A 26,811-nucleotide genomic window follows, 5' to 3' on the forward strand; every position below is an offset into this window, starting at 1 on the left:
ATCCTCAGCTCTAGCCCTTCTTTGAAGTACCTAGATAATAGTATCTAAAGCACATTTCCTGAGTTGTTTTTACAGATGCTAAAACCCCCAGGGCTTCCCTGGTGGCGCAGTGGTCGAGAATCCGCCTGCCAACGCAGGGGACATGGGTTAGAGTCCTGGTCCAGGAAGATCCCACATGCCGCAGAGCAACTAAGCCTATGCACCACAACTACTGAGCCTACACTCTAGAGCCCGCGAGCCACAACTACTGAGCCCATGTGCCACAACTACTGAAGCCCTCGCCCCTAGAGCCTGTGCTCCGCAGCAAGAGAAGCCACCACAATAAGAAGCCCACGTACTATGACAAAGGGTAGCCCCCACTCTCCACAACTAGAGAAAGCCTGTGCACAGCAATGAAGACCCAACACAGCCAAAAATAAATAAATAGATTTATAAAAAAATAAATAAATAAAATAAAATAAAACCCCCATCAAGTGGAAGAAATTAACTACTTGATGACCATGAGCACATAGCCCCCAGACCTACTGGCACCTAAGCACTGATAATGTTAAGCCCTGTGACACTGCCCTGTTACCTCACCATCAACCAATCAGAGAATCGTGCCCAAGCTGATCACATACCCTGGGACAAACTTCCCTCACCTTACCTTTAAAAATGCTTTGCTGAAACCCATCAGGGAGTTGGGGTGTCTTGAGCAACAGCTGCCCTGGATTCCTTGCTTGGTGCCCTGCAATAAACGCTGCACTTTCTTTCACCGCAACCCGCTGTCAATAGATTGACTTTACTGCTTGAGGGTGAGCAGATGCAAGTTTGGTTCAGTAACAAAACCTGGGGAGTCTGGTTTCTAGAGCAATGGCTTGGTTAATCCATGTAGTTTTCATGAAATGATTAACATTCCTCATGAAGAAAGAGAGGCTAAATGACTCAAAACAGATTAGCAAAAAAGACCTGAGTCTCTCTCAGAATTCTTGGTATGCTGGTTGGCAGGATTTCTATCTGCCCCAGGACAGTCTTGTTCTCAAAATCATAAAGTTCAAAACACATAAATTATTTCCATGTAGCTAAAGGAGGGAAACTATATTCACTGTTCATCTTGTTTGTTAAAAAAAAAAATGAAAAAAAAAGAAAGAAAAGAAAGGGAATAAAACTTACACTATTAGAACTTTAACATTTGGATTTAGAATAAAGAATAAGAAATATGTAGTAAATCATTATGTATTTTAAATCACTAATTATATATCAACCCCTCTCCTTAAATATGTTCTAGCACCAAGAAAATTGTTAGTTTGCAGAGTAGAAAGCACCATAAGAGAAATTTACTTTTCATCCTAACACTTTGTAGTAAACCAAAATCATTCAAGACAACTCTCAGTTAATTCCTATTAACGTCAGTCTCTACTTTTCTAATAAAAGAAAAAGTTAAATCACTTCTAATAGAAAAGCTATTTTTAAAATGTCAAAAATATTTCATTATAACACTTATCAGCAAATATTCACAAGAATAGTAGGTCCATATGTAGTCACGTAGAATTGAAAATGCCAGAATTCTACTTTCTCACCTCAGGCAAATCTTAATTTGCTGTGAATCTTCCCTATGGCCAAATCCCTGGAGGCATCTATTTTAATAAAACATAGAAAACGTTTGAATCATGTTCTTCCCCTACCCCACTCTTACTCTGCTGTGGACTGGGAGCCCATGGAACACTAGCTGTGTATTAGCCAAGCGTGATGGGGAAGCTGAACTTAGGAATCTGAGCTCAGTTTGCTAGCAAAAAAGTAGGAAGTAGCAACGTGTTGCAGTGTACACTATGTGGTTAATGTTACCAAAGATGTTGAGTGAGCAAATGACAGTGGGGGAGGGAGGTGTCAATACCCCTAGCTGTCAGATTGTCATAAATACTTATCAAAGAGCCACTAGGGAGATCACAGAATTCTAACCAATCTATCTGGCAGTGACCTAATCAAGGCTCAAAGGCTGATTGATATAGAACCTTCTCACGCCTTTAAGGAGGTTACCTGAAGCTTCCGCTTTGTAAGAGGAATTACTTTGGCAGAAGTGGATGGTAGGGCTGTGGCAATAGAGGAGATCATGACCAGGCAGACTGGAGCTTTTTTTACTCCCTTGCTAATTCTCTCTGCTTCGCACTAAGGCCAGAGACTATTGTCTCTCCCTCATCTCTCTTTCCCTTTATAAAAATGTGTGTTTATTTCCAATTATGTTACACGTACAAGTTACTGGAGCTATGAGATGCTTGAACCTGAACTGAGAAAAAGAGGAGGAAAAAAGACACATCTCCAAATGAGTTTCATTTATATAATGAAAATAAATTTTTACACAATCAACAGAAACACACCAAGTTTTTTTTGAGAAAAATATTTTTAAATAAATTTTTGTCTTTTTTTTTTTTACATTCTGATATACATATGTAACAAGGTTTATGGCACTGTAACCAGAATCAAATCAAAAAAAAAAGTTAAACAAAGGAAAAAGGTGGGAAAGAAAGTAATTGGTTTTGTTTAATTCCTTTCCAGCTCCAAGCTGGCAACTTTGCACTATTTGTCTATCATTCAGCTGCCAGCTCTAACTCACTTGCACACTCAAAACACCATATTATTGCACAAGAAGCCAGTGAAGGCATATGGTATAATGGTCAGTTCCTTGCTATTTCAAAAAATCTCTTAAACCCAGAGAGGGGGAAAAAGTAATCCAGAGTACGAAACACACAAAATCAACAGTATCCTTTGTCTCTTTAAAGAATGTGGAGGGTTCTTAGACCACTTAAGCTGCCCTGATCATCTCTTTGCACCAGTGAGCACAGCAGGGCTTGGTTTGGTTGGGTTTTTTGTTTTCGTAAGGACAGCCCAGGCAGATCCTAGGTCTTCATGATTCAACGTCTTTTCTACGTACTTTGGGTTCTTTTTAATTGGTTTAAAGTGTAGTATCTTCGGTCTATGAACCTGCACAGACTAGTTAATCGTAAACTCTACAAATAGCTTAAAAGGAAAAGGGGAAGAAACAAATTTTGTTATATTTTTATTGTTGACTTAAAAAAATTACGTCTTTAGCCTCCCTGCTTTGTCAGTTGGCGGGAAGTAAATATCAATGGCATCAAAAGTTAAATTCTTCTCACACTTGTTAAAAATAAAAAGTTTTAAACAAGTTTGTTTCCATTCACAAACTTTACCCCATCTAAAAAAAAAAAAAAGAAAGAAAAAAAGAAAAGAAAGAATCCATCCTCCTTCTTCTTCGTCTCCTAATGGAGAACAGTCATCCTTTCCAGCCAGACTATTGTCACACAACCGTCTCCACACCCATCAGCTTTGGTGTAAGGATTCGTGGTGTCACACCGTTGTTTAGGTCTTCCTCAAACTCCAGCAACTGCCCCATGAAGTTAAGGTTTGGGGAAATAATTGGTCGTTTGCCTTTGACAAATTTATAAGCATCAGTCATGGTCATCCGCGTATGCTTCATCAAGTAAGCGATGACAATGGTGGCAGAGCGGGACACCCCAGCCTGGCAGTGGATGAGCAGCCCCTTCCCACACTGGTGAGCTTCCTCTGGAACAAGGGAGAAAGGCAAGAGGTGCAGGGAAGGAGAAAGAGAGATGGAGGGAGAGAGGTTAACGTTTATCTAGACTTGACAATGCCATATTCTGTAGAGAGAGAAGACATCAAAATGGCTTTGAAACTAAGTATAGTTTACTAGTTAATCGTGTATGTTTATGTCACAACCTCCAGAACTGGCTAAAAGTAATATTAGTATGAATAAGAAGCTACATTTCTACGTTTAAAGAGAAGGCTAGGTAAAGGAGTCATTCACAATAATAGCTGACTTCACAGGTGATGGTGGCCAACTGAGGATGGAGCCACAACACAATTAGCCTAAATGTCAAACAAGCTACTGGTTAAGTAGACCTCTCTGATTCAGGATGTTAATTTCTATCGCCATGTTGTGTCACTTGTCAAAACTAGTGTTATTAACAATGTCTCTCCTACCTGTGATGGAGAAAAAGCATTTCTTGTTTTATACTATAGAAATGCTCTGTGCAGAAACTGGTACTAAATGGATAAGAGTTTCAGTCTTAGGAAACTCTGAAGAGGGTTAAAGGAACAAAACTCAACTAGAAAGTTACTACGTTCAGCTTCTCACTAGCAAACCCTATTGTTGCAAAGTTAAAGACTTGCAGTTCTCAGGCATAGGGTGTCACCTACATCTGAACTGTCCAACCCCCTCTGCATCTACACATGCCTTTCCAACATGGCAATGATGCAGAAGATGAAGGAAATAACAGCAATGGCTCAGAATCCAGAGCAATTGAAAAAGGCAATACTTTAAAGGTTTTCAGGTATATTAAAAGCCCAGGAGAATAGCTCTTGGGCACTGCCTGAATGGATTCTTAATGACACTTCTAAACTAAAAGGCATCCCAAAGAAAGCATCCTTGGAAAATATACCAATTAGATGAAGAGTAGGAAAGGAGATGGTAAGGAGAGTCCCGTTCTAACAAAAACTACTTCTACTGGCTACCCACTAGTAGATTAAGAAAAGAAACATTGTGCAAATTTTCATCTTAAAACCCCAGCAATTTAGCTTGCTTCCTATAGATAACCGTATTTTAGGAAAGTATCTCCTGTTTTCAATTTCTTCTCTTCAGCACACACTATTTAAGGACCTCCACCTCAAGATGGGGAAGCATGGGGGTAAGAAGATGAGCCACAAAGGGCTAGGTTTGACCATGATTCCACCTTGTGGTGGACCTTGTGTGAATCACATAACTCCCCAGAGCCTCAATCCTCCTATCTGAATAATGGGAATAATTGTAACTAACCAGGCTCAGGAGATATAGGAATAATATCACCTGACTCAGGAATAACTAAACTGGCATAGTTAAACCCTAAACCTAGACTCTGCTTAGTTTATATTAGACTCTCTGTGAATGCTATTATGTTTCTAAAACCAGCTGTGTTTTCCTTAAAGCAAGACTATCAGATTTCAGTTTATCCAATGATATATAACAATGAGAATAAAATATTGTGCCTGTGCAGGGTGTGATGTGGAACTGTTTTCGAGGTTAAATGCTATTTATTACTTGTTTTGTTTTCTTTCTAAAACACCAGGTGAGCCTGAATAATCTATAAGGAATGTAGGTGCTTTGACTAAAATCCTCTTAGAACCTAAGCATATCTTATGCTACCCATTAAAAGAAAAACAATTTCTTTTTTTTTTTTTGCGGTACGCAGGCCTCTCACTGTTGTGGCCTCTCCCGTTGTGGAGCACAGGCTCCGGAAGCGCAGGCTCAGCGGCCATGGCTCACAGGCCCAGCCGCTCCGCGGCATGTGGGATCTTCCCGGACCGGGGCACAAACCCGTGTCCCCTGCATTGGCAGGTGGACTGTCAACCACTGCGCCACCAGGGAAGCCCGAAAAACAATTTCTTAACTTCCCCCAACTGGAATTAACTCAGATAAAATTGCACTCATAACATCATATATCAACCAGGAAGTTCCTCATCTACTTGGTGACAAACTTTTCTTCCTTGGGACTCAAGGTTTGATTCACATATCACTAATAAAAAATCTAAGGTATCTTTGCATCCACAATCATTGCCCGTTGAGAACCAATAGAGCCTTGTAAACACTGTGTTCCCAAAAGGCTCCTGGCCTCACAGTCAAGAGCATTAGGCTCTGGTCCCTTTAGTGACCACTCAGAATTTCCTTCCAGATTGAACATTCTATGGTCCTGCAATAAATAAAGGCACAATTAGCAAGGAAATGACTGGGTTAAGTGACCAGAGCTGCCAATTCTACAGCAAATCCACCCAACCCTAATGGTTGTTAAATCCAAGGGGGGTTTCTTGTTGTTTTTTGTTTTTCTTTTTTTTCTGACAAAGGAGCACTGAACATGAGTGCATTCTTTTTGGGACAGAGGCCAGTAACAATCTGCTACAATATTTAGGAAAAGTACTGGGTCACCCTTTTGTGGTAAGAAAGGTTGGAATCACTTGGAAAAAAAAAAGAAATTGTTGAGTACCTGCTGGGTGTCAGGTACTCCCCAAGTGATAATTTGAGCCTTGCAACAGTTTGAGGCTTAGAAGCAGCGAAAGTTAAAGTTTAAGATTAGGGTTAGGCTGGCCGTTGCTTCCTTCTAGAGATTAAAGCCTGCTGTTGCTAGAATTTCCTTTCTTGGTAACTACATGGCTATACAATTCAATCTTTCCTACTTCAATGAGTCTGGGGTAAACTAAGGGAATCTAGTACCATCTGATGAGCACTCAACTTCAAGCCTTTTTGCTACCCATTGTTTAAAAACTGAGGCAAAGCAAACAGAAGGGAAAAACTACTCCCCTCACACCCCCTCACCCCTCCACTCCCGTTCTTTCTCTCCTCTGTGCTGAGTAATGCGTAAAGATGTTCACTACAGCATTATGTTTCTGAAAAAGATCCTTCAGAAACAATCCTTCAGCAAACACTACCTTTGCCTCAAGCAGTGGCAAAGAAATTTAACTCAAAGTAAGGGAGATGTCATATTCACAATACAGCTGGCCCCGGGTACCCGCGGGGGATTAGTTCCTGGATAAAATTCACAGATGTTCAAGTCCCTTATATAAAATGGCATAGAAAAGTCAGCCCTCTGTATCCGCGAGTTCGATCCGTGGTTGGTTGAATCCGCAGATGTGGAACCCGCGGATACAGAGGGCCGGCTGTATTTTACTCCCTGCAAAGTGCCTAGGGACGCCAGTAGACTACATACCCACGGTGCCTGCTCTGGCCACCAATTTCTTACTTTCTGCCAGTTCTTTTGAGATGGTGCTATAGAACGTCTCAGTGCTAACCCCTGCCACTTTTTCATTGAGAACTTGAGGGATGTGGAGGTCTAGCTGAACCGATCCCAACCCAGTTGACTTATTGTTCTTTTATAACCATGGCTCCAATACACTTGATGGGTTACGACTTAGAAGAATACTTTGGCTGCACCAGGTGGCAGAGCCCAAAAACACCTCGGTGGAGCTTTTTTTGCAACACAGGCATAAATCTTGGACTTGATATCAAAGCCCAAGCCAGAGAGGAAAGGAAGGCGGAAGATGAGACTTCCCCATAGGAGATAGTTACCAATGAACTCAAAAGCCTCTTCAAAGTACTGCCTCAGGTTCTGCTTGTTGCTGTCGGTCGCCGGCAGCCGCTTGTAGTTGAACAGGCCTTTCTCGTAGTGGTACAGGGGTAGGTGAGTGGTGACGTTGATGACGTAGCCAATGTTCAGCCGCTGCATCACATCCAGGTCCTGGGCATCCTGTTCGTTGCCGAGGAACAGGAAGGGCAAGATGGGCGTCAGCTCTGCATTCTCGATGTCGGGGGTGCTGGGGATGGACTGAGGTAGCATGCTCGAGGCCGCGGACGCGCTGCTCCCCACTTCCCGGCACTCTTGGAGCTGGAGGGAGTTGTCACAGAGGTTTTCATGGTTCTGCTTAAAACTGCTAAGTCCGCCTGGAACAAAAACACACAAAGTGAGAATGACTGCCCCTAGGACTTCAGAGCTGGCAGAAGATATCACTTTCCCCTTAGGAATGAGTGTGCTTAGTTGCTTATTACATTTTTTAAAATAAAATCAAAATACAAATGAAAGTCCATTTGGAGACGGAGGACAAACTTTGGAGGATATCACTGCATGCAGTACTTTGGAAATGTGCTTTTTATACAAACTGGGGCATGTTCCCCTGGAAAGAGTTCCACGAAGCATCAGGCAATTTCATTAGCAGCAAATTTGTTCTGCCCCAAAGAGCCATATGCTCAGTGGCCTATATAGAACCTTGCACTTTGGGAGCCCAGGAAGGCACAGATGACTTCCTTGGGTGTAGAATTTCTGCCTGTACCTGGGCAGTGTAGGTGTGTGTGCCTTGCACTCTTGGTAAGCTCACCTTACCCAGAAGGCCAAGTTTGCTCCCAATACAGCAGCGTGGTTACAAGCAGGGACACTGGAAGAACCAGGTTATCTTGGCTATAATCCCAGTTCCACCACTTCCTGCATCTGTGACCTGGATAAATTAATATCTCTCTCTGGGCCTCAATTTCCCCGTCTGTAAAATGAGGGTAATGGCATATACCTCTTGGTGTGATTGGGAGTCTGGAATGAATGGAAACATACATAAAGTATGCAAACCTCCCCCTCATCAAATGCAGTGTCACTTATGAGAATGTATCTTAAGGAAATCATCAGACCAAAGATAGCCAGCTAGATGCATAAAGATGTTCGCTACAGCAGTTTTCTAGAAAGGTCAAAAACATTTTTTTAAAAGGGAAAAGTTGACATGTGCACCCAATGGAATATTATGTAGCCATTAAAAGTTGTGAAAGGAATATGAAAACAGTGTTTCTGTTTAATATTAAATGAAAAAAGCCAGTTTAAAAACATTCACCTTACATGTGATCAAAAGTTGAAAAAACATGCAAAAAAGAACACTGAAGTCAGGAAATTTATAGATCATAGTTTATCGTTTAAACTTTTCCTTTAATATTTGTCAGATACGTTTGTGGATAAGCCCAAAGGATTATTACAGAGGTCAAATTATACAATATACGTGTAAGGGCTATGAAATCAGAGTTGACATTATTAACTACCAAATGAGCTCTAATTCTTACCAACTAGATACACTCTGGCCTTCCCTTTGAACAGAGGGGGAAGTTGGAGATCTCCTAGAAGCTGAAAGCCACCAGAACCCAACATTGACCCACCTCCCCCTCCCCCAGATAGATGCCTTGCTTCTGTCTTGATAGTTTCAAGAGATAAAGGAGGAAACATAATGGGTGAACAGGATATGGTTGTGTTGAAATAAATACAGGAAGTCTATCTGTCTACAAGTTTCTGAACCTATGTCCTTCTCCGTTTCAAGTTTCATCTTTGGCAACCACAGCAGGAAGCTCCAGGCTGTAACCCAGACCAAGCCTCAGGGCTGTTCACAGCCAATGCACACTAGTCGTATAAACTTGGGAAGTCATATTTTCATTAAGATCCGTCATGACTCAAAGATCATTCAAAGGGGGTAATATTATGACCACCTGTGAGTATCAAAACCTGTCTTTGCTTTTGGAAAAGAAAAACAACAGCTATAAATTCATTTTAATTGATTTCTAGAATTAACTTCTGCCCTTACATCTTATTATTCTGCTATGAAACATTGATTAAAATAAAAAGTTTGTCTGGACCCAAAGAGATCATTTTTCAAGTAGATAGAAGAAATGGAAACCACCAGAAAAACTTCATTAGTGAATACCTAAACAAAAATTTGAAATTGCCCGCTGTCACCATCACAAGCTCCACGAAAGAGACTAAAGAGTTATTTTAAAATCTGCTCAGCTTTGGCTCCATAAAATCCAAGTAAACAGTTCCACAGTGGTTCTGTAATGGGAACCTAATTCACTTTTTGTTTTTTTAATAAAAAGACAGTTGTTACACTTTTCTGTATAAGATGAGAGGACAGAACAACAAAACAGATTCAAAAGGAGTCTTTAACGTGGTGGATTGGAGGGGGGGAACTTCTCTCTGTTCTTATTTAGTGTACTCAAGCTGTAATTTGTCTTAAAAGCAGCTAGTTTTTAAAAAATGCATGCCAGAAAACCACACACACAGAAAAAAGCAGCATACAGCTTTTTAAAATTCTGTCTCTACACCTCCTTTCCCAATGACATCAGCTGGAGGCTCCCCACCTGCCCAGTTGCCATAGCAGTTACACAAAGACATACAATGACATCAGTTGGCATGATATCAGCTCTTTGAGTGCAAACAATACAAGAAGAACTACTTTGTTTAAGGCCTTTGGTGCAACTGTGTTCTGGGGAGCCAATGATGTAATGCTAACAGGTGGCATGGGCCTTCCATTTGCCTAATGGGGGGAAAAAACCCATGGGGGAGGGGAGGGGAGGGGAAGGAATTGGAGACAGACAGACACAAAATACTCCGAATCCCAGGGGGTGCCCACGTGCAAAATTATATGTATATTGTATGTTTAAGCCACGTGGGAACTCTGTTCATCGAATCTTTGGAGGCAGAGTGGATAGAAAAGGAAATATTGTAATTCACACATATTAACTAGACGAGGAAACCCTCATTGAGGGATATGAACAAACAGTCTGTTCAGTTGCCAGTCTGCTGACCAGTGTCGGCATCAGTTCTCATTAAGGGCTGTGCACAGCTAGATACTGCAGTTAAAGAACTCTCTCTGGGGATGGCGCTTACAGCCAAATGAACCGGTAGAATCTCACAGTGGTGGTTTTGAGAGAGATGTCTGTAGGGAGGATTGTTTTCTTCCCTTAGAGGTTTGGAATTGGAAGCCAGGGAGGGATGAAGGGAAGATGATGGCTAATATGGCTCTCCCTTCCAACTACTTTCCCTCCACCCTACCCCATCACGTATCATAGAAGCCGAACGGGCTGACCACTTAATGAGGAGTTTTGATTATTTCATATTTGTTATTACTACATAGGAACATTACAAGATGATAACTAACAATTGAAGTGGAAGCAGTGTAGCATGGTGGTTAAGAGAGGGGTTAGAGGCAGGCAGACCCGGGTTGCAACTGTGATTCTGTCTCGTGAGAGTTTGTAAGACCTGGTATAAATCCCTTTTCCTCATTAAGCCTCAGTTTACTGATCTGTAAAGTGGACTTAATATCACCTACCCATAGAATTGTGGTACAGGAAGCCTATGTAAACATATAATCAGGCATTTGATAAATAACATCTTATTACCCCAATGTCATCACTGTTATTGTCCTCACCTCCAGCTGATCCGCTGACTCTGAAGTTCGTGAGAACCCTAAATGCAGTGCAAGTGATTCTGAGGCCAGGCTGCTCAGGCCTGAATCCCAACACTGCCAAATACTGGCTCTGAGACCCTGCACAAGGTCCTTACCTCTTGGCTTCTCCGTTTCCCCACATATAAAACAGGAACACCTACCTCACGCTACAGTCTTGAGGATTAAACTGATTCATAAAAATAAAGTACTTTGAAATGATATCTAGCACATATGAAGCACTTTTTTTCATTACTGTGGAAAACTGCCATTTTAAAGACCTAAAAAGAATTCTAAGGCAAACACCATATGATATCACCTATATGTGGAATCTAAAATATGACACAAAGGAACCCATCTATGAAACAGAAACGGACATAGAGAACAGACTTGTGGTTGCCAAGGGGGAGGGGGTTGAGGGAGGGATGGAGTGGGAGGTTGGGATTAGCAGATGTAAGCGATTATAAACAGAATGGATAAACAACAAGGTCCTACTGTATCACACTGGGAACTATATTCAGTATCCTGTGATAAACCATAATGGAAAAGAATATAAAAAAGAATGTATGTATATATATGTATAACTGAATCACTTTGCTATACATCAGTAATTAACACAACATATCTCAAAAATAAAAATTCAAAAGAAGGCAGAAAAGGAGGGAAAAATAAGGTACAAATTGAATGAATAAAAGAGCTTCGAGATATGAGGTTATCATCCAGAAAAAATAAATTCTGCTTAATATAAAGACTCTCAATGATAATAGGCTAGTGTTTCCAGAGTTTTTATTTGTAAAAGCTTATTGAAAAAGAACTAGGTACCAAGGTATCTGAGCAGTTTTAAAGTTTAAATAATATACTTTTATCATAAAGAAAGCAACAGCTCCCTATCCTTCTTAAACAAACCCATCTGATTTCATTTTTTCTTTGTCCTAGCTTTCCCAAGAAAGCCTGTACGTCTTTGGATTCCTGGGTTTGCCAGAGGAGAATTGAGTGTTTTCAATAAAATCACTCTTCTCTCCTCCCTCCCCTCCTCTCCCCTGTGTCCCCAAGTCCCCACCAGGCTGAGTGATCTCTGTAGACACACAACTGCTCCCAGATATCAGTGCAAATATTTCCCAGGCATGAGCAACAGTGCTGGGGGCAAACATTTCAGACCTTATCTCAAAACCAGGTTCTCTGCCAAAATAAGTATGATCAGCATGTGGATTCTGAATGGCAACAACAAAGAATACCCAGCACCCCTGCAAAATACGTAGAAATGCAACCGGTGAGTTTCCTCCAACGGGAGGTCAGTGAGGTGACAGTCCCACTGAAGCAACGGATTCTAGTTGTAGTGGGAAACCTCTCTTTGTAGATGTATTTCACCTCCTGTAGCTGTGTTGGCTATTGCAGCCCTAGAAACACAAGAGACCTCTGTAATGTGATTCAGAAGCAGTGCTCTGGATGGCAAATTAAAGGAACGACATCCAAATGCAGAATCTATAAGCAAGAGATTTCCATCGTCCAAAGACGGCCAGCACTTTGGCACACCAGCTTTTTGGCTTCATGCTAAGTTGAAAAGTGAGCATTTTTCAGAAATCTAAGGAAAACTCTCACTGAAGGTCAGCAAATGACATTAACAACCAAAGAAAAGTGGAAGGGAACTCAAGTTGAACTTTTCTACAAGCTTGCTGCGAGCATATTCATTGCCCCTTTTTGTTGTTTAGAGTCTCTTATTGGGTGATTAGCTTTTTAAAGTAAAATGGTACTTGATGATAGTGGTTAAGAATGTAGACTCTGGAGCCAGACTGCTTGAGTTGAGAATCTTGGCTTCCATCACTAAGTAGCTGTGTTACCTTGGTAAGTTAGTTAACATCTCTGCACCTCAAATCTCCACACCTATAATGTGGAGTTAACAGTAGTATTTATCTCACAGGGCCCTTAATATGGATAAAATGCTGCATGAGTTAGATATTATCACTATAAATGGGAAAGATATTGGTATAAAAGGGGTCCTGATGGATACTATTTCGTGGGCCCTCCATGGAAACTGGAGTCCATCTAAGCAGACTCCCAAGATTCTATTCTCACAAGGATCCTTGTGGAAGAAACAAAGCCTGAATAAACTGGAGCTGACATCAGGCTTCCAGAGTCAAAACTCCCAAAGATGGGGGCGGTCAGAGTTGTTTCATACTTTTCAGGGAAGAAAATTATCCACCTTAACAGGAGAAATATTAGAGATACAAACTAGAACCACGAAGATTACTTCTAACTCTTATTTTCTATGAAATTGTCTTCATAGGTCACTGACACGACTAGGGATTTTATAGTAGGAATGATTTCAAGTTTAATACCAGACGGTATCACCTAAACTGTCCTATGATCGTGTCCCCAGGGAACATGTATTCTTTCCTAAGGGGAATGAAGGGAGGCTGTACCAAAGAGGGAGAATGAGTCAAAAGTGCTGTGTCACCAGGTGTAAGGTAAGAAAAAAAGGGATAAAGAAACAACTTTGTCACCGGGGAAGAGAGAGACTTAGGAGGCTGAGTCCAACAGTGAGTCAGAGAGGGGTACCCCTGTGATCCCTAAAATCACATCATTTCATTGCTTACATGTGAAAAGTCCAATGTGTGTAAAAACATAGACAAGTTACCATAGAGCTTAAAACTCTTTAAAAATAAATTAGGATATTGAATTCAATTGAGCACATTTTGATTATCTGCGCAAATATTGTTAAGTGTTCCAGGAGGATATATCTGCTCATATGTTAGTCCCTTACTTCATGGATTTCTTTTTTTTTACTGTCTGTTCTCTCTTAGGAGATACAAATTCTCTACAGATATACTTTGAAAGCCAACTACAGAAGGCAGTTTATTATATAGAAGGCAGCAGGGAAAGAGTGCAGGAATAACCTTATTTAAATCCCTTTGTACACAGGACTTCGCTATATGTCACAGGAAGATAGGTGATTTGTTGATATGTTTGATACCAATAGCTGTAGGGAAGATATCAATCGCGTGGTCATGGATGGGTGATCAATCTACTTTTGGAAATAATTTATAAAAATTAAAAGATAAGTTAAAGGACCTCTCTGGTATCTGTTTGGCCTAGTGACAAACCATAGGTGGAAATTACTTCAAGAATGCCCCTCCCAAAACTGTCCTTCCAAAATAGACTAAAGATTACTCCTGTCCTTATACTTAATAGTAATATAACAAAGTTGTCTTTAGTGATGTTTTGAGAGAGGAAAAAAAGAAAATTCCTCAAAAGTTTATACCAGAATATTCTCAAATTTTGAGTTAATAATACAGCCCTTTCACTGGATTTTCGGCTGGACAAAAATCATAATTTAGACTATTGATGCTTACCTGAAATAGACATCATTTGTATCATCATTGTAACTCAGGTATCTTATTTTTGTTTCCCTCAGATTACATGCCATCCCTTCCACCCCAACAGTTCGGTAGACTGTAAAATCTGCCATTCTGGAAATAAGCTAATACTTGACTATCATATGTACCAAGAATTAAAAACAATAATTTTTGCTCCTCCCTAATCTTTGTATAATTTACAATATGCTTTCAGCTAAATTTTTGGTTCTGCATACTTCTACAACCATTTTCAATTATTAACTTGTTTGGGGGCTCTGATTTCTTCTGTCTTAAAATATATTGCTTCCTTCTTTGACTGTTAGAATCTTTGTAATACCCTAGGTGGAAACAATTTTTTTTTTTTAACTCCTGCCTAAATATTCACCTCAAGAAAGCAAACCGAATCAGAAAGATCCAATGACTTAGGAACTGTGATTTACAAAAATTGAAAATGAAGCTTTAATTGTATGCCTTCCAAGAAACGCTGACCCTGGCACGTTTTTGTCAAAGTTTAAAAGATTCTGCTTGTGTCCCTGCCACCCCACCCTCTGCTCAGAAGTTGCCTCTGCTCCCTCCACTCAGGCAACCCCCACCTTGTTCTCTGTATCTAATGAGTCTGCTTCAGTTTTGTTTTGTTTGTTCATTTGTTCTGTTGGGGGACAGGCAAAAGAGGTGAAGGGGATGAAGAGGTACAAACTTCCAACTCTTAAATGTATAAGTCATGGGGATGAAATGCACAGCATAGGGAATATAGTCAATATTATTGAAATAACTCTGTATGATGATAGATGGTAACTAGACTTAGCACAGTGATCATTTTGTAGTGTACAAAAATATTGAATCACTATGTTGTACACCTGAAACTAATGTAATATTGTATGTCAATTATAATTCAATAAAACATAAAATGAGCTAATTTTATGGTATGTAAATGATAGCTCAATAAAGCTACTTTAAAAGCAAAACAGATGCAAAGAAACAAACAAACAGAAAAAGAAGTTGAGGAAGGAATGAATTGGGAGTTTGGGATTAGCTTATGCAAACTATTAAACAAAGAATAAATAAACAACAAGGTCCTACTGCATAGCACAGGGAACTAAATTCAATATCCTGTGATAAACCATAATGGAAAAGAATATGAAAAAGAATGTATATATATGTATAACTGAATCACTTTGCTGTACAGCAGAAATTAACACAACATTGTAAATCAAGTACACTTCAATGAAATCAATTTAAGAAAGCAAAGTTGCCTGCAGTACACATAAGTCCCCTCACTACCGAATTGGTGGAGAAAAGGTCTGGGGATTAAATTTCAGCCTGCTGAAGTAGCTCTCAATTGCACACAAAAAAGGCAAATTCTTGTTACTACCCTTGAAGGGGGGTGCACTTGTGTTGCCGCCTTCTTACCATTCCTACTTTAAGGCTTTAAAGGGTTACCAGTGTTTAGGATACCGCCAGTTTAATTTGTGTGTATTTGAATAACACAGGCAGATTGTTTGAGAGGATACTTCGCACGTATGTAAATACAGCCTGTTTCTTTAAATCTGTTACCTCATTTATTTACATTAGAACAGAAAGCGCTGCCAGAAGCAACAGCTGATGACAGTCATGTAATTTTCCACAAAGACAACAATTAAAGAGCTTTGTGTTCTTTTAATGAGCAGATGACTTCTCTGAGAGCAGGCTTCAAACTTAAGATGGCAGAGTTCCCACGGCCAGGAAGGAACCCCTCAGGTTCTGCAGAAGTCACTGTGACTTCAAGGAAAAGCACCCTCTGGGCCCCTGTCCTCTACAGCCAACCGGCCTGTGTTTGCTCCTCTTCCGCCCTCCCTCCCGGCCTCCCCCTCCCTCTCTCAAAAACACTTGGGGAGGGCTTCCCTGGTGGCACAGTCGTTGAGAGTCCGGTGCAGGGGACGCGGGTTCGTGCCCCGGTCCGGGAAGATCCCACATGCTGCGGAGCGGCTGGGCCCGTGAGCCATGGCTGCTGAGCCCGCGCGTCCGGAGCCTGTGCCCCGCAACGGGAGAGGCCATAACAGTGAGAGGCCCGTGTACCGAAAAAAAAAAAAAAAAACCAAAACACTTGGGTAAGAAAACAAGAGGGAGATTCTACCTGGAATATATTTGATTTGACGCTTAAATGTCCAATGAATCCACAGAATATTTTTAAACCTATTTTTAAAGAGTTGATGGTGTGGGTGGGAAAAGGGGTCAAGCCTCCCCCCTGCCCTCCCACACACACTGTGAGCCCCCCTTGGTGCAGAAAACCCCATCTTCACACCCACCCTCCCCATTCTGTCTCTAAAAGGTTTCAGGAGGCACCACCTGGAAAGCAGCGGGTGGGCATAAATGACTTCTCCAAGTCACTCCCTCAGCCTGAGGGGCTGAAGAAGCCTTCCACACTCCCTTAGGCTGAGCCTGGACTGGTCAGCGTGGACATTGTTGGGGGTCCAGCTGCCCCCTTCATCCTCCCAGTCCGCCTTGTGGAGCCTCATATTCACTGGGACTTCATCGGCCCTGAGACTGAGCTTCACTTCCACTCACAAAACTACCACTTAAAGAGAGCAAATTTATGGCTTTCCACTAAGAAGTGTGCCTATCAAATCACGGGCAATATGATATGATATATATGGAGGGAAAAGAGGGGCTGATAGAAAGACAGCCAAGTTCGAGCCTCAGGTTCCTGAAAATCTGCAGGTTCAGATTTCCTTCTGGTCGCTCCATGTCTAAACTTTACCTATGTCAGCCCACGCCAACAAGCTCCCAGGGAGAAAGGCACATCCTAAACACGTAGCTCAGGTCTCTGGGTTTTATTAAGAGACACACCAGTTATAGGAATACAAGCTTCACTTTTAAAATCTCTTTTATCAGACAGCAAGCCCTCCCAGACATTTTGAGACTCGAGTGACAGGCTGAAGATGTCCCTTCCCTCTCCCCTGTCCCTCTCTCCCCACTGGTCAGGGTCCAATGGGACGAGATGGATGATCAACATACAAACACACAAATAAAAAGGTAATGATTAAGGATGATAAGGGCCATGAGGTGCCCTCCAGTTCCTGGGTGCTGTGAGAGGGAGTGATTAGATCAGGGTTTAGGGCCAGCCTCTCTGGGGATAAGAAGGGATTGACTAGTTTGGAAAAGGGGTGGAGGGGAGGGGGTCCAGGAGAACAGTGGAAGCAGAGAGAATCACACTAGGGGCAAAGGCAGGACACTCGTGAGGCCTGCGATGACTCAAAGGGACAGAATGTGGTGAAGCAGAATGAGGGGGAGGAAGTGACCAGAGGAGGGCAAAAGAGTCTGCAGAGGGCCTCTTAGGGCCATTAAGCAGTTGGGATTTTATTCTAAGTTCAGTGGGAAGCTCCTGAATGTTCAGAAGTCCATAATACATGATCAATATGAGTTGAAAGGAAAAGAGAAAGTGAGAGCCAGAAAAACGTTAATCTAGCAGATGGTGCAATTTACCTATAGTCCAAAAGCTGGGCAAAATCCATACCCTTTCTTTCTCAGAATACATGTTTTGTACCTGCTATGGATTGAATTGTGTCTCCCCCACCCAAATTCACATGCTGAAGCCCTAACCCCTAACGTGATGGCATTTGGAGATGGGGCTTTTGAGAGATAATTAGGTTTCAATGAGGTCATGAGGGTGAGGCCCTCTTAATAGGGGTTAGTGCCCTTATAAGAAGAGACACCAGAGAGCTTGCTCTCTCTCTCTCTCTCTGTCTCTCTCTCTGTGTCTGTCTGCCTGTCTCTCTCTTTCTCTCCCATTGAGGACACAGCAAGAAGGTACCCATCTGCAAGCCAGGAAGACCTCACCAGAACCTGACCATCCTAGCATCCTGATCTTGGACTTCCAGCCTCCAGAACTGTGAGAAAATAAATGTCTGTTGTTGAAGCTACCCAGTCTATGGCATTTGGTCATGGCAGCCCAAGCAGACTAACACAGTACTACTTTTAACTCCCAGTATAGCTCACTTTTTAAAAAGATAAATTATAATTCTTACTTTTGAAGAACCACACCCAACGCTGTGGACTGCCTGAGAACCTGGCCCCTGGGAGCCAACCCAAGTGGGTACCATATCTCAAAGTCAAGCCAGAAGTCGTCCAAGGTCAAGATGGGGATGCTGCCTAAGGGACAGAATGCTCATAAGAAGCAAGCCCATGGAATCTTCCAGAACCTTCATTCCACAAGCCAGCTGCAAGCAGAGGGACCCACTTCTTCCTCCCAAAGACACATGCCTCCTCATTACTTCTACTCTCCTTATGGATCAGCATTGACCTATGCCCTTCCTACAGCATCTCTCTGGGTTGAAAAACAGTTTAGCTGGAGACCTTCTGTGTATTTGGGAGGCCACTCGATACCATGTTAGGGCTTCACCTCCTCTGTTCACTAAATAGCTCAATACTGGTTAATCCATCAAGGCGGATTAAGGGAAGGGGAAAAAATCCATGAGATCATACTGGAAGGTTAGAGAGGGAAGAATGTTAACAGGAGGAGAGAGCTATAAAACACAAAGCCATATTTTCCCCAAGAGCTCAAGTCCCCATTATTGTTTAATTCTTTGAAGAGAGGGAAACATTCTTTGCTTTGCAGTGCAGGAGTTTAAGTAATGAAGCATTGCTAAACAAACAAACAGAAGAAAGCCCATTAAAGCTATTCATTAAACAAGCCCACTGTACAAAAGGAAAACCGTTGCTTAACAATCCACCTCCCCTGAGGACCAACATTTATCTTAGACCCCAAATTAAACGCATTACAACTTCACAGCAAAAGTATGCTTCCCAATGGGATTTAAGTAGAGTCCAATTAAATAAATCTCTAGAAATATCAAGAACAAGCCTCAAGAGAGAGCATATTTCTACTGTGAAACATTCCCATTGGAAGTTACATTCGTAAAAGGTCATCTACCAATGTCTATGACAAGAGGAGGGGAAGCAAGGCAGGAAGCAAGGCAAGGTCACACAAGTGAAGTCCGGGTGGGTTCCATCCCTATGGCGTATGGAAATGCCTAGCCAAAAATGGTGTGTGCATCTCCACTCGCTGTGAATGAAACCCCCATGTCCAAACAAACATCTTTTACGACCATGTGTTTTCATATGATCTGGAGGTCAAAGGGCTGTGGCGTAGGGAATTCAGGAAGTGGTAGGGGAAAGGATCAAGTGTCAACATCAAACTGTGAGTTGTTTTCCTGAACCAGTGTTTTCAGTTCACAAAAGGCATAGCAACAACTTCCTCAAGTCACTGAGCTGAATTCTATATTTGGCAAGAATACTAAGCAAGTCTGAGCATTAAGGATAAACTGCCAGAAAGAGCAGGCGTGAGCTCTCCCAGCTCAGGGGTTCACCCAGACATTAATGCCCGATGGTCCAACCCCTGCATGAGGGCTGAGCTGGGAAAGGTCAGCCTGAAGCCAGGTTAGGCCTCTGTGTGCTGAGAGATACACCAGTTTGCATCAGGTCAAAAGCTAGTGTGTCCCCATGTAGTGGACCACCTTCTGGGATGAAGGAGAAGATAAAACAACCAGGAGGCCAGTACATCGCTGAGAAGGTGAGATGGGATTATATACTGTCAAAATAGAATAGAATATATACTGTCAAAAATATAGAATACCTGAAATGATGTCAACGTAGACTTAAGGCTAAGTGGAAGGCCAGCCAAGTAATGGTCAGTTCAACCTGGGACATGTGAAACAGAGTGGTGACCTGGTATGCACCCCACATCTGGCACCGTCAGACTTCCCAGCCACATCCCATTGAAGCCATGACTAATATTGCTCAGGCGGACAGAAGTCCTGACAGTAAGGACTTGGAACACAGCCCTTCTTTCCACACTGAAGTTATACTGGGTGCTAGCGACCCCTCTTGCCACTTCTAGAAAATCAGAGGTTTGGTTCATCTAAGTTTCTCCCAATTCCAGCATTCTATAACTTCAGCACAGTGTGGATAAACTGGACATTGATGAACAATGGCAAGAATGAGAGCAGCCATTGTAGGATATGTGAGGCCGGGAGGGCCTGCCTCCCACCTCAGGGCCTTTGCACGTGCTGTTCCCTCTTCCTGGAACTCCCTTCCCCTAGGTCCTCAAGTAGGTGATTCAGACCTCAGATCAAACAGGATCGCTTTATAAAGGTCTTCCCTTTATCTACCCTCCCATAGATCTCTATCATTATACCATGAAGTTTTAAAGTTTTGTGGTCTTCACTGATCACTTATCTGAAATCACTTGTTAATTTCTTCGCTTGTTTATTGCTATTATTAAAAGGTGGATCCCAAGAAAGCCGAGCTGTTGTCTGTCTTGGACGAAACACAGCACCACTGCCCTGTGGCTCAGGCAGCCTCCACACTTTTCCAGCAGTATAATCTCGGCAAAGTTCCTTGCCTTCTTGCACCCAAGCTTCCTCATTTGCAAAGTACAGCTAATAATAAGTACAGGCAATAATAAGAGTCATTGCAAGGATTTAATGAGCTAATACTGGTAGCTATTAATAGAAATTGTAAGGATTCACTACTGTTTAGACCTACAGCTGTACCTGATTTGTATAGTAGGCCTCATTAAATGTTTCTAGATTAAATGAGCTTTGGAATGAGAAGAGAAAGGGCCGGTTCCTTGTAAAGCATGTATTATGTGTTGCTCAGCATAATGCCAGGAATTTGGAAGATTAAAATTTTTTTAAATAATATATAGTTTCTGAAGATAAATCAAATGGGAGAAAGAAGGAGAGATGAAGCAACAATAGAGGAAAGTTAGCAAAAGGCCTGGCAGAAGACACATTTTAGGAATCCCTGAATATCCTGTGATAAACCATAATGGAAAAGAATATGAAAAGGAATGTATGTATATGTATAACGGAATCATTTTCCTGTACAGCAGAAATTAACACATTGTGAATCAACTATACTTGAATAAAATAAATTTAAAAAAAAATAGAATACCTGAAATGATGCCATCCCACTGTGACTTGTGTAGGACAGGTGCAGGGCCAGCCAGGTGAGTTTAGCGTGAGGACACAGAAATCCTGTCACTCCCAAGGCTGGGGAGGAGGGCCGGAAAGGCTCATGGAGAAGAGGCAGCCTGCAGGACTGACAAATAGCCGTGCCCGAGGATGGTTGGGGTCTAAGACAATTCATACCTGGTGGGCTCGTTTTTTTTTTTCCTGGTGGGCTTTTAACCTTTTCTCCCCTCTCCATGCCTCCTCCTTGGACATTCTATATAAGCGATGAATGGATGGAAAGAGCCATGAACAAGAAAAGGGGGCTTAGTAGGGAGAAATCAGTCTGCGAGATGTCAGGGAACAGTGGGAAGGACCCCCAGTCCATTTCCACACAGATTTATTAAGCATTAAATGTGGGCTGGGGTGACAGTACTGAGAGTACAAAATGCAAGATCTGGTTGGGCCCCCTCCCAGCTAGCTGGCCGGCCCACTGAGACAAGGTGAGCGGTAACAGATAGATGATTCACACAGTGTGAATTCACCACTCCCAGGTCCATTTCTTCTGCCTCCTGTTGAAGGGACACAAGGCTGGTTCTAAAATCAAGAATTCTGGGGTCCTCCCATCCCTCCCTCTAACCCTGCACCTTCGGGCAAGTTACTTAACTCAGAGTCCATTTTAAAACACAATTGTATCTTAAGAACTTTTTCTTCAGACACAGGAGTTTCCCTCTTCTCTAAAAAAGATGGTTACAGCCCTTGCTCTCCCACAGGGGCAACATTATGGGTGTTCTTGAAAGACAGGCAAGGGGCATCAGAGCCTCTGGTCCTCCGGAAGGTGAGATGCTCAGAGACACAACGTCAGAAGAGAATGCCCAGTTTTCTGTCCCTCTTTGGTTGGTTCTGATAAACCCATTCTATCCTTCTTAGAAACTGGGACTTACCTCCCACAGTTACTGAGAGTGGCAGTTACCTAAGAGGTACCTGTCCCCAACCTTAAAGCCAAACAGTTCTGGAGAGTGAGAAATGGAATATTGCCTGCCATGTCAGTAAACAAAGGATGTCACAGTCATCAGTGATTGCAGCCCTCCAACGTGAGCCGGTGAGCCCTGAGGGAACTCAGGATGTGAAAACACAGGATCCTGGCCCCAGAGAGCTGAGGTGCATACGAAAGGAATGATTTCAGCGAGCCCAGACTCTTGCACCTTCCCATACACAGAAAGGCGCTAAATTCCTTAACTTGGGATAGCTGGTTTTCCTTAACTAACAATAATCTTTTGACGTTTGGACTACCGGCCCTTTGTTGCAAAACTTCTACATAACTTGGCTCCCCGCCCCCACAACGTTGCCCACACACACTTCCTAGGAGCAGTTCTCTCAGGGTTACTTGAGATGCTGCCTCCCGGGCTCGAAGTCCTAAAAATTCCCACCGAATAAAACATAACTCTCAACTTTTAGGTTGTGAATAATTTTTTAGTGGACAAGAGCAAGCCTGGCACAATGGCAGTATGCAAAGTGCCCAGAGCTGTGGCCCAAGTAGGTAGAAATCAAGTCATCCTGGGCATTTCAAAAGACTTCTTTTCCAACTCTAGAACGCTTTTTGTTTCATTCCTGGTTTTCATCGGTAAAGGAATCTCCCTTTGCCATAACTACACCGCTTAAGTTTGTCTCTTCTTAGAAATGTGCCTTCCTGGGCAGCCCCAGGATGCCCTCGTAGGAGTCCACTTTCTAGGAGCTGGTGACCTAACAGGGCCTGGCAGGAAAAGAGCCAGGCCGGAGCAGGAACAGAACGGTAATGGCTACTGGACCACAGGGAAGACAGAGTGTCTATTTTAAGTGGGAAGGAGAAAACAAACCAAAAAAGAAAAACACATGGGGTGATGGTTTAAAAATCCAAACAAAAGCCCTCGAAGAAAAACAACAGTTGATCTGAACACAGTGTTTAGCAGATGTAATAGGACATGTACGACAAAAGTGCGATTCTAGACATTGCAAACTACTTAAAAAAACAACCACTCCTGGGGCTTCCCTGGTGGCACAGTGGTTGAGAGTCCGCCTGCCGATGCAGGGGACATGGGTTCGTGCCCCGGTCCGGGAGGACCCCACATGCCGTGGAGCAGCTGGGCCCGTGAGCCATGGCCGCTGAGCCTGCGCGTCCGGAGCCTGTGCTCCGCAACGGGAGAGGCCACAACAGTGAGAGGCCCGCGTACCACAAAAACAAAAACAAAAAACAAAAAAAAAACAACCACTCCTTACCCATCTTATCACCCTACAACAGTTTCCTCTAAGGAACTTAATCCCAACACCAATATTTAAGAATCTCTGGTACCAAAGTGGTATGTAACATATGTATGTCACCACCTCTCATGTGGTGTCGTCTGGGAGATGAAGAAGCAGAGAGGACCCCAAGAGTTGCAGGCTGGAAGGTTCTGGGTGTGATGGTGTCAGAGGCTACCCTGTCTCCGGGCTAAGCCTAGTGGGCAAAAGCAGTTGCTGGAAGACTGAGTCACTTTACAAGTCTAGAGCATAACTGGCCATTGTCACCCAGGATGTGGGGGTAGAGAAACAAGCAAGTTAAGCTACATACAGTACTTTGCTTTCCCAAACACCGTGCCCCTAAAACAAACATCTCGATGGAAGGCAGTCTATTCTTGCAAAACTGCAGTGCAACTCTGACCATAAAAACACAGAGTCAGCACAGGCTCCACAAGTTAAGGGCATGGTCTCCAGCAAGACTGTCCTCACTTCTGACGCCAGCCACAAGCCCAGGGGTTCCCAGGCGACCCGCACTTCTGACCAATTGGCTGAAAATTCTGGGATTCCCACACCCCCCTCAGGTTGGCTAGTTCACTAGAATGACTTGCAGAGCTCTCCTTGCTATTACGGTTTTATTATAAAGGATACATATCGGGACCAGGCAAATGAAGAGACACACAGAGCAAGATCTGGGAGGGTCCTGAACCAGGAGCTTCTGTGTCCTACGGACTCATCACCCTTTCAGCTCACGGTTGTGTTCATTAATCAAAAAGCTAAACCCAGCCCTGGTGTTAAGTTTTTTGTTTGTTTGTTTGTTTTTAATTAATTTATTAATTTATTTATTTTTGGCTGCGTTGGGTCTGTTGCTAAGCGTGGGCTTTCTCTAGTTGTGGCGAGTGGGGGCTACTCTTCATTGCGGTGCGCGGGATTCTCATTGCGGTGGCTTCTCTTGTTGCGGAGCACGGGCTCTAGGTGCATGGGCTTCAGTAGTTGCAGCACGTGGACTTCACTAGTTGTGGCTCGTGGCCCAGGATCAGTAGTTGTGGTGCATGGGCTTAGTTGGTCCACGGAATGTGGGATCTTCCTGGACCAGGGCTCGAACCTGTGTCCCCTGCATTGGCAGGCAGATTCTTAACCACTGCGCCACTAAGGAAGTCCTGGTGTTGAGTTTTTATTGCAGCTTCATTACGTAGATATGATTGATTGAGCCACTGGTCACATGAATGAACTCAACCTCCAGCCCCCCTTTCTTCCCAGGAGGAGCTCAGACTAATACAAAGCCCCCTCCCTCTAATCACATTGTCGGTCTTTCTGATGACCTACCCCTGTTCTAAATCATCTCACAGTAGCATAAGCTCAGGTGTAACTAGAGGTTACCTCCCAGGAACCACCAAGGGCAAAAGCCAGACAAATTCTGCATCACACAACAGTTCTGTCCTGGGGGAGAACATCGGCTCTTCAGTGAGACTGGTCTGAGTCTGACTTTCTGCTGTGTGACTTTGGGAATTTACTTAACCTCTCTGAGCCTCAGTTTCCTCATCTAAAAAGTAGAGATAATAATACTGTTATTAGTATACAGAGATCAGCACCGTTCAAGAGAAGTATGATGCCAGTTACGACGAAACAAATCTTTTTCTCATAGCTGCACTTTAAAAAGGAAAAAGAAACTGGTAGAATTAACATTACTTTTATATTTTACTTAGCTCAACCTGTCTAAAATAGCATCATTCCAATATGTAATCAATAGTAAAACAATTATCAATGCAATATCTTACATTCTTCTTTGTACAAAGTCTTTGAAATCCAGTATGTATCTTACACATATAGCACACCTCAGTTTGGGCTCATCTCATTTCAAGCCCCATGTTGACTCATGGCTACTATATTGGGTAGCGGCTGCAGATAGAGGTGACTACTGTTATCTTCATTAAATGAGTTAATGCTCAGTGCCCATTTTACAAATGTTCCCTAAAATGTGTGTGCGTGCACACGCGCACACACGTGTAGAGGCCGTGACCAAGGCCTAAACGCTAAGGTGCTCTAAGCTGTGTGTCAGGCAGCTCCCACAGAACAGCAAATAGCCATTCTCTTCTCCGGAAAAGAAACACTTCAACTTGGAGGAGAGAGGCTCTTGGATGAATTATCCACAGTGTGCTCTTTCATTCCCAAATTCCATCTCCCCAACGCACATTTTGATACTGGCAAAATCAAGTAACCATGGACAATAGCTTTCAATGGAAAAAGAAGTCCTGAAAGCAGCCAGATGGGGAGTCTCAAGGAACTCTGAATGGCTGGGGAGTGGGGAGGAAGAACTGTAGGGAGGAGCTTTGACTCATGAAGTCACCGAGTAGCCCCTCTGCTCCCCCTCAGGCCACCTCCCAGCATCACTGCCCAGACACCAGCAAGTGTACCTGCCAATCACCCGACTCTTCACGTCCTGGGAAATGCTCCACATTGTAAATCCAGAAGAATGTCATGAGCAGGAGATTGATTTCAAGGTAATTACTTAGGTAGCTTTGTAGCATCTGATTCTCAGGACCCCAAACATAATCAAAGTGTCTTTTCTTTTTTAAAGGTGCAGATATTAATAGGCAAGCTCTGTCTCTTCGAATACTGGTGCCCCACCTTCAGCTTCTCCCAACCTTTATAACCAAGAGCTGCCCATCACCCTGCCATTCATCTAATTCAGTCAATTCTCAATGGAGCGAGGGTGAAGGTTCCAAGCCACCCTTAAGGTAGGAATGAAGAGATTCACCTAATAAGGCCAGACAAATGCATTTTTACATAATATGCAAGATTAATTATAATAAACTCAACCCAATTCACATATTTCATCAAGAAAGACAAGCTAATTATCTGTCAGAGAATTAGCTCCTATTTAAAGGGCATTTTACCTTAATTTGGCCAAAAGAACTAATGGGAATAGTCTCTCCATCCTGATGTATTCTTTTGACTGCTTAAGCACTCAGAAGACTTCAGCACTGCACTAAAACCCCAGGGTTTAAAAAAAGGGGGGAAAGGGGTAGGGGCACAAACACCTATTAACACCTCACAAAATCTAACTCTCTGTTGTTATTCACAAGGATGTCCCTTTCAAAGCATCTTATCAACAGCATCAAACTGGGAGTGACTCAGATTTATGAAACAAGGTGGCATTGGCCCTGCCAGATCGTTCACTTCCACTATAGCTTCTGGTTTTTAATAGTGCTGAATGGGGCCTCCACACTTCCTTACCCTGCCCACCAATGCAGAAGCAGGAGGTTTACAGCACAAGCCTTAGGGCATATGTGTTGCACACACAATCGGAATTTGTGCAAAGATCTGTGATGAAAGATAAAGACTTTCGTACAAACCAATAACTTTAGTAGGGAGCTGGAGCTTGTTTTCTCAAGAGAAAAGCAGGAATGAAAACATGAAGGGGGATTAGGGGGGGAAAATAAACCCAAGGTGGCTGGCCCTGAGCTTCCATTCCTCAGTGGAAAAGTAGAAAA

At 42.7% G+C, this 26,811-nt stretch overlaps 1 protein-coding gene across 3 annotated transcripts in view; it reads right to left on the minus strand.

Annotated features, from left to right (window-relative positions):
* Window positions 1-2,294: 2,294 nt before the first annotated feature.
* Window positions 2,295-26,811, minus strand: part of DUSP10 (dual specificity phosphatase 10) — a 40,687-nt gene continuing 16,170 nt past the window's right edge. For 2 of the 3 annotated variants that reach the window (XM_029230497.1, XM_029230498.1), the window contains exons 3-4: window positions 7,109-7,480; window positions 2,366-3,558 (exon numbers count right to left, since the gene is read on the minus strand). In XM_029230497.1, coding sequence (XP_029086330.1) covers window positions 3,293-3,558; window positions 7,109-7,480 — 638 coding nt within the window. In that variant the 3' untranslated portion in view covers window positions 2,366-3,292. Of the gene's footprint in view, window positions 3,559-7,108; window positions 7,481-26,811 lie in introns of all 3 variants that reach the window. The other variant, XM_029230496.1, reaches the window with a different exon arrangement.

This window comes from Monodon monoceros, unplaced genomic scaffold (genome assembly GCF_005190385.1).
Source record: "Monodon monoceros isolate NGI ecotype Baffin Bay Population unplaced genomic scaffold, NGI_Narwhal_1 Super_Scaffold_18, whole genome shotgun sequence".
Taxonomy (NCBI): Eukaryota; Metazoa; Chordata; class Mammalia; order Artiodactyla; family Monodontidae; genus Monodon; species Monodon monoceros.